This window comes from Triticum urartu, chromosome 7A (genome assembly GCF_056163025.1).
Source record: "Triticum urartu cultivar PI428250 chromosome 7A, HENAU_Tu73, whole genome shotgun sequence".
NCBI lineage: Eukaryota > Viridiplantae > Streptophyta > Magnoliopsida > Poales > Poaceae > Triticum > Triticum urartu.
In genome coordinates this window covers 275,950,020-275,958,641 of record NC_141879.1, presented here as the reverse complement: position 1 = coordinate 275,958,641, position 8,622 = coordinate 275,950,020, and the positions used below count along the sequence as shown (strand labels likewise).

Sequence of the window (8,622 nt, the reverse complement as noted above, 5' to 3'; positions counted from 1 at the left end):
TACCGCCTGGTAGGGTTCTGCAGCTACACCGTGAGTCCCGGTTGTACCGGGACAAGGACCGGTTGTACCGCTGCGGGGCTGAAAGCGCAGCAACGGCTGGATTTAGAGGGTTGGTATTTAAGAGAGCTTCTCCCACCTACCACTCTCACCTTTGACCTCTCCCACTCCACCATTAATGCACCTCAAGCTCTCTTGCCCGATCTCTCTCTCTAGCCACTCAAACTTGTTGATTTGCTAGGGATTGAAGGAGGAGACCTAGATCTACACTTTCACCAAAGGATTTTTGCTTCCCCCATACTTTCTTGTGTGGATTTTGTTACTCTTGGGTGTTTGAGCACCCTAGATGGTTGAGGTCACCTCGGAGCCATATTCCATTGTGGTGAAGCTTCGTGGTTTTGTTGGGAGCCTCCAATTAAGTTGTGGAGAGAGCCCCAACCTTGTTTGTAAATGCTCGGTCGCCGCCTTGAAGGGCACCAATAGTGGAATCACGGCATCTCGCATTGTGTGAGGGCGTGAGGAGAATACGGTGGCCCTAGTGGCTTCTTGGGGAGCATTGTGCCTCCACACTGCTCCAACGGAGACGTACTTCCTCTCAAAGGCAAGGAACTTCGGCAACACATCCTCGTCTCCACCGTCTCCACTCTTGGTTATCTCATGCCTTTATTTGAGCAAGCTTATTTGTTTCTTATCTCTTGCTTGCTTGTGTTCCTCTCCTTGTTGTATCATATAGGTTGCTCACCTAGTTGCATATCTAGACAACCTAATTTGATGCAAAGTTTAAATTGTTAAAGAAAAGCTAAAATTGTTAGTTGCCTATTCACCCCCCCTCTAGTCAACCATATCGATCCTTTCACTCTTCATCCTCGCCATAGACCCGCCACACCACTTGCTAGTGGCGGTGGTTGATCAACAGCTCCTACACCAAATCCTAGGGTGATAGTTGAAGCTTAGGGTTAGCTTATACGCCGACGACGCAGTTGTTTTCATCAATCCAACACGCTAGGAGTTTGAATCGCTGCTGAGCATACTTCATGACTTCGGACGTGCAAAGGGGCTATGTATCAGCCTCCGTAAATCCACGGCTTCGTCGATTAGCTACAACGAGCTAAACCTAGAGGAAGTGCTGCATAGTTTTGGTGGCTCCATAGCTAAGTTCCCCACCAAATACCTAGGTCTACCGCTAACCACCGGCCGGCTCCGGCTCATGCACCTGCGGTTCAGCATAGACAGAATCAAAGCTCGGCTAGCGGGATGGAAGGGCAGGCTGATCCACATCGCGGGTCGGCGTGTGCTCATCCGATGCGTCCTCAGCGCCGTGCCCACCTACACGCTTACTGTACTGTGGGCGCCCAAGAAGCTCCTTAAAGAGATCGACAAGTGCCGCTGCCGATTCCTTTGGAAACAAGAAGAAGAGGTTACCGGAGCTAGTTGCAAGGTGAATTGGACAATGGTCTGCTCGCCAACAGCAAATGGAGGCCTGGGAATCCCTGACCTCGAGCGCTTCGGCCGAGCCCTATGACTCCGCTGGCCATGGCTCTCATGGCGCCACCCAGAAAGGCCATGGGTGGGCTCGGAGCTGCCCTGCAATGTCGAGGACTACTCACTCTTCACGGCGGCTACCTCTGTCAGCATTGGGGATGATGCGTCGGCTTCCTTCTGGCACTCCCCATGGCTCGAGCCGGGCACGCTCGCCCAGCAATTCCCGTGGTTGGTACAACACGCGCGTAGAAAGAATAGGACGGTGAAGGTTGCCCTCACGGACGACACATGGATCAAAGACCTAGCTCATGGCCGCACCGAAGACCTGATACACGACTTCCTCGCCATGCGCAGGAGGCTGCACGGCGCCACCGGAGACCTACGCGCTGACACCCCCGACTCCATCAGCTGGATCCATGAGCGCTCGGGCCAATACTCAGCGAGATCAGCTTACCAGATGCAATTCCAGGGCACGACGACCTCATGTTTTGATAGTCATCTGGAAAGTATGGGCCCCCATCAAGATCAAGATATTCGCATGGCTCATGCTCCAAAACAAGCTTTGGTGCAATGACAGGCTTCAGTGGCGCAGCTGGAAGAATGAGTACTTCTGTCAGCTGTGTGTTCGGAACCTTGAATCCTCCAATCACCTGTTTTGGGAATGCCCAATGGCAAGGAAGGTCTGGGAAACAATCAGTACATGGAAGGGCTGCTCCCCCTGGCGCCCAAGGAGAGCTGGCAGAACCAACAGCACACATCCATCGTGCTTGGCGCCCTGGAAGGATCCGAAATAAGATGGCGCAAAGGGATCAACACACTATTGTTGCTCGCATGTTGGGAGCTGTGGCAGGAACAGAACAATGCCACCTTCAGGAGAAGCAAACCAAGTGCCTCCACCATCATCAGGAGAATCACGGACTGCATCGAGCTATGGCGCGTCACGGGCGCAACCTGCATCGAGAGCCCCTTCAGGGAACCGCCATGAAATATAAGCCCTAGGCTGCCCTGTCACACGAGGATTGCCGGTCTATGGCAAGCCCTCGAATCCTCTGGATCCCCATCACCTAGTTTTTTCCCACTACTTCCTGCTAATGATCAATGAAAAGCCAGCATAGCTGGATCTTTCAAAAAAAATCATCCCCACCATGCCTTGTAACAAAGATTCCAAGGATCTTTGAGGCAATATCATCCTCGAAGAAGGCACGTATCTTTTCTTTGTTTGAAGAGCCGATGTCATCATCCACGAGCCACTGCGTTTTTCTTCGAATGTTGGTAGTTGATCTACCAAATTCATTGATCAGGAGAAAGAAGGTCGGTCCATTTTATGAGGGAAACCGAACCCAAAAACCATACAGACGGCACCTTTCGGCAAACAACACACACATCCTCACGAGCCACTGCGCTTTGGCACCTACATGAATAGGTTATTTTGATTGAAGTACACGCGGTGGTGACAAGGGGATCCAATGGTCCAAAAGGAAGTGAACATTTATTCCTTCGCCAATGCCCCATCTAAGAGCAACTCCAACGGGCTGACCCAAACGGACGACACTTTTGTCCTTTTTTGTTCGTTTGGGTCGGCCGCCCGCCTGGTTTAGATTTGGGTCGGCAGTGCGCCCAACGCACCTACCCATATGTGTCGGCGTGGCCGGCTAGCTGCCCTATTTCAACAAATAGTTCATTTTTGCATTCTTTCACACACAACTTTTGCATTTAAACATATAGTCAAATAACATAGTTTCAACAGAATAAAATAGCATAGTTTTAAAAGCCGAAAAAAAGTAAAAATATCTCACATAGTTTTGCAAATAGAATAAAAAAGATACATCTATTGGTTGCCAACATGAGCCCACATATGCTCAACCAAATCATTTTGCAGTTGCACGTGAGTTTCCCAATCATGCATGTCATGATGAAATTGGGTGAACTGTTCCATGCTCAGGCACAACATTCTCACCCTGAAACTGAAACCCTTGATCGTACAGATGTTCTGGGCGCTCATCTTCTACGATCATATTATGCATGCAGTCATCACCTCCCACAGTTTCTGTGTGCTCCAGGTATTAACAGGGTACCGAATGATGCCCCATCGAGATTGCAAAACACCAAAGGCACGCTCGACGTCCTTCCTAGCACTCTCCTGCTCTTGGGCAAATCTTTTCATCTTCTCTCCGACAGGGTTGGGGATTTTCTTCATAATGGTGGTCCACTGAGGATAAATACCATCACCCAGGTAATATCCTTTGTCGTAGTTGTGGCCGTTGATAGTAAAGTTCACCGGTGGGATGTTGCTTTCGGCAAGCCTAGCAAACACCGGCGAGCGCTGAAGCATGTTGATATCATTGTGTGATCTGGCCATGCCAAAGAATGAGTGCCAGATCCAGAAATCTTGAGACGCCACGGCCTCTAGTATGACAGTGCAAGCCCTGACATGGCCCTTATACTTTCCTTGCCAAGCAGAAGGGCGGTTCTTCCACTCCCAGTGCATGCAGTCTATGCTGCCAAGCATCCCTGGGAAGCCCCTGCTGGCATTCATAGCCAATAAATGGGATGTATCTTCAGGAGTCGGCTCTCTCAAGTACTCAGGGCCAAACACAGCAATAACAGCCTTGCAGAACTTATACACAGAGTCTAGGCATGTAGACTCGCTCATACGGACGTACTCGTCAATGAGATCACCGGGCACTCCGTATGCAAGCATTCAGATGGCGGCAGTGCATTTTTGATAAGAGGAGAAACCAATCTTTCCAACGGCATCCTCTTTGCACTCGAGATAGTCATCGTAGCCGACCGCCCCCTCTCTAATATGGTTGAAAAGATGCCTACTCATACAGAAACGGCGGCGGAATTTCTGATGTTTGAACAACGGATTTGTTGTATCAAAATAGTCCTTCCAAAGAAGGAGATGCCCGCTCTCTCGGTTGCGATTCAACGTCGGAAGGTGCCCGAAATGGAGCCATGGAACAACGGCCGCTGGCTATTGAGGTGGTGATGGACCAACACGGCAGCCAATATCTCCTCGTCATCGAACGACGAATCGTCGGAGTTGCAAAGGAAATTGTGAAAAAAGAACTCATCGGCAAAGTCCATTTTGTACCTTGGCAAACTATCAAACAGCTTGCGGGCGTCAACGAAGGAGACGGCCGGCGAAGGGAGTCGCGGCGCGGACGGACCAACTAGTTGTCCTGCCGGCGTCCGACTAGCGTGCTGGTGAGGATCTGGCCAGGGCGGCGAGGCGACTTCTTGGTCGCGGTTGCGGCTGTGTCGGGGGAGGGGGGGAGGGGCGGGGGGGGGGGGGGGAAGCTGTCGGTTCCCCGACGGCAAGACGACGGTGGCAGGCGACGTGGGAGGTGGAGGAGTTGCTGAGCGGATGTTGCGGCGCCGGCAGCTAGCAGAGTCACCGGAAAAATGGGCAGTGGCGTCGGCGACAAAGGAGGCGGGCGAGGGTTTGCTGCTGGATAGGGAGAGACCAATGTGCCACCGACCAGCGGGCCCGGGGTGAGGAGAAGACGAGCGCGCACGTCCGTCTATTGTCTGCATCGATGTAAATCCGTCTCAAAAGTGGACCGGGAATGGGTCACCCGCGGACGAAAAGAGGACGCGCGTCCGTTTAGGTCGGCACGTTGGGCCGACTTTTGTGTCCGCACCGATCCAAACGAACGCCCGCGGATGAAATGGGTCGCCCCGTTGGAGTTGCTCTGGCCCCTTGCTTTAGTAGTACAAAGACCAGCTAAAACACTGTGCTACGCATTCAACCAACTGAAGTGTTGAATGTGCTGCCTGGGGGTGAGATGCCACCGTCATGGAATGAGACGTGGGTCACATTAATCCCGGTATAGAAACCATATATAAGATGAAAGACCTTCGCCCCATTAAGTTGTGTAATATTGTTCCCTCAAAAAAAAGTTGTGTAATATTGTCTATAAACTGGTCCCAGAAGTACTTGCAAACAAGTTGAAATCTATCCTGCCATAAATTATTGCTCCCAGCCACACTGCGTTTGTACTCAGAAGGTTAATTACAGACGACATTTTGCTTGCTTATGAGGTTACTCACTATATGCATAATAAAAGATCTTGTGTAATGGAGTATGCAACGCTCAAGCTTAACATGAGTAAGGCTTATAATAGGGTGGAGTGGCACTTCCTAGAAAGGATGATGAAGATGGGCTTTGAGGATCATGGCAGTTATGAAATGTGTCACACCAGCGTGGTTGTCGAGTCACTTTCACGTTTACTAGCTGCGTTTGTTTAGTTGTCGAGCCACTTTCACGTTTCTGCCATCCCAATTCAGACGGCTGCTTTTAGTTCTGCACAACGAGCAGCCATATTAAGCCTGTTTGCGTTCGTCTGCAGCCGAGTTCAGAAAAGAATCCAAAATTGCAGGGATATTTTTTAGAAACAAAGAACAATGGAAAAAAACACTTTAAAAATATTAACTGAGCAAGGGAAGAAACTTTTGGGACATGCAAAAGTGAACTTAAATGGTCACAAACAAAACCCAGAGATGCCACACATAACTAATACCTGGACGGTTTCCATCAACATTCCAAAGAAAGTGCCACCCAAGCAACGACAATACATGGGAAACACAAAACAAAAGAAGATCTGGTGGATGCCTATCAAGTCTGGCAATTTTTTGCAATAAATTGCACAAGCTGGCGAACAAACAAAGAGTCTGCAGCATCATCATTTGATGTTCATTGTTTCAACATAAATCCCTGAACAAGTTCTTTGCCGCCAGAGCGGTCGCCCTTCCTTAACCATAGTTCAGGCGGAACATGTCGTTCTGCACGTAGAAGCTCCCTCCAGCTGGCAGCAAATGGAACATCTGCAAATACAGTGGATCACAAGGTTAGAAAAGACTCCAAATCCTTGTATGAAGGACAACTAAGAAAATTTCCCTTGAGATCAGAAAGACAAGAACATAACAATGTACTTCCATGCAACCTCTCAAACCCGTTAAGACACAGACCTGCTACCAGGAAGAAAAACCATCCTAATAGGCAAATGGACACAGACATAGTGAATTAAAGAGCTACACTCTTCTAAGGACCAGTAACAAATCACATTGATCAAGGACCATCTAAGAGTCCCACTGTTCAATAAAAAAGGCAGCATAAGCGTCATAAAGCATGGAACTGTTGAACTGAGTGGCTAAGAGGTGTAATGGGTTACAAATTACTTACATGTGCATCAAGGTTAGATTTGGAAAACTACATATTACCCATAAAAAAGCTGGACTTGCAATTATAGCATGTATCATCACCAGCGACCTATTTAAGATAAAACACTACACATAAACAGCGGGTGAATTGTTTCATTAGCAAACAATAGGTTTTATACTCGCTCCATCCCGTAATGTAAGGTGTTATTACAACCGATATACTTACATATTGGTTGTAATAACAACTTATATTACGGGACAGAGGGAGTATTTGTTATTCTAAACGACCACCTAATTATGAATAGAGCACACTATCGTCACATAAACAGTGCATGGTGAAAGGAATTCTGATAAGGAAGCAATGAAACTTCAATAGAAGAAGTGCGCTAGCTACACTAATCCAACATATGACTCTGGAACATATAACCTCACCCCTCTTTCCCAAGGCATGGCCAAAACATAACTCTAGTTCATAGCAACTAGGAAAGTGATGCTCACATTATCGGTATCACAAATTAAGAAAAAGAGCAACACTACAGCAAATATCGTACTGATGCAACAGAGCAATGCATATTATCTATTCACATCAAGAAACAACCACATCAGTACTCACTAACATGGCAATCACTACATATGGCCAAATCCAGCAACCAAGAGCCATAACTGAGCCAACAAAAAAAATTAAGATCACACTTGGAAACACAACAGTGATAGATGGACAGAAATATCCATTCATACTGCAAAGCATGGTCCTAGAGAATGAAATAATTTAGAGCAATCAGTAACAAAGAGCGATCAGCACCAAACTACAGGCCAGTATATACTGAATAATGATCAATTTTTAGGACAGACTAAAATCCCAACAGATCTTGTAAAGAACTACACGCACTGAAATTACCTCAAGGAAAAGTAAATCTGAAAACGTGCCTACGAAACAAAAGAACTGCCAAAAGGAGATCCCAAGGACGATGCCTACAAGGGAATGACACGGTTCCGGGATAAAGATCTATAAATGTCCACTTGTCGGATACAAGTCTCCAGGTCCAAACAAATCTAGCATAGCCTAATTAATCAAGTACCATCTAGTGATGAGACAGGGATATAGATTAATTTGATAGACCCCACCGATCATGATAGCAAAGCATAGATCACAGAAACGAAATTGAGGGCCTTCCACTCCTAGGGAAGGAGTACCGTATGATTTGCGAATTTGGAACCAAACGAAGGATCGCAGTGGTAATCACAGTTAATAGGATCAGATCAGCACATACGAGAACCAAACAAGAGAAATATTGGATGAGGGGAAGGGCGAGATGGAGCGAATCGTGTGGGTGGTGCAGACCTGTGAGAACTTGAGGGGGTGCTCGCCGGGGCCGGTGGTGATGGTGCCGGAGACGAAGACGAGGACGCCGCCCTGGGGCCCCGAGGGCTGGCAGTCGACGGTGTCGATCTTGTGCTGGCACTGCTGGAAGGGGAGAGATCCGAGCTTGCCGGCGATGGCGGCGGGGCCGCCGAACTTCTCGCCCTCGAAGGTGAGCATGGAGCCGTCCTGGTACAGCCCCACCAGCGCGGCGCGGTTGGAGTCGAACGTGTGGTAGTAGTGCTGCACGAACGCCTTCGAGACCGAATCGGGATCCATGGCCTCTCCCTCCTCGCCTCGCCTCGCCTCGCCTAGGGTTTGGAGCTCTGGATGCGGAGGCTTTGGGCGTTGGGAGCCGGAGTTTGGTAAGTGGGGAGAGAGGGGTTCGTGACGGGAATAATAATTGCTGGCGATTTGGATGGGGATGGCCGGGGGTGGGGTGGGGCTTGGCGTGGGAAGGACGCTACGCTGTAGGGGCTGGGCCCGTCGATGGACGAATGCAGCGCTGGGCTAGTTTTCCGCTTTTTGGGAGATGCGGCGTTGGGGGTGCCCTATGTCTCGCATTAAGCGGGAGAGGAGCGAACCGAACCCCTCGCTGAAGGCAAATGCCACTTGGC

The 8,622-nt window shown here is 49.1% G+C and overlaps 2 protein-coding genes across 2 annotated transcripts; both read right to left on the bottom strand.

The window, feature by feature from the left end:
- Positions 1–3,490: 3,490 nt before the first annotated feature.
- Positions 3,491–4,132, bottom strand: LOC147959302 (uncharacterized). Its single transcript, XM_087532594.1, has one exon. It carries the CDS (start codon positions 4,130–4,132, stop codon positions 3,491–3,493), a length of 642 nt encoding a protein of 213 aa, XP_087388720.1.
- A 1,831-nt stretch (positions 4,133–5,963) lies between these two features.
- On the bottom strand, positions 5,964–8,413 carry LOC125520776 (nuclear transport factor 2). The gene is made up of 2 exons (XM_048685793.2): positions 7,988–8,413; positions 5,964–6,309 (listed from the first exon to the last, which is right to left on the bottom strand). Exons 1-2 carry the CDS (start codon positions 8,282–8,284, stop codon positions 6,238–6,240), a joined length of 369 nt encoding a protein of 122 aa, XP_048541750.1. The 5' UTR covers positions 8,285–8,413; the 3' UTR covers positions 5,964–6,237.
- Between the last annotated feature and the right edge of the window lie 209 nt (positions 8,414–8,622).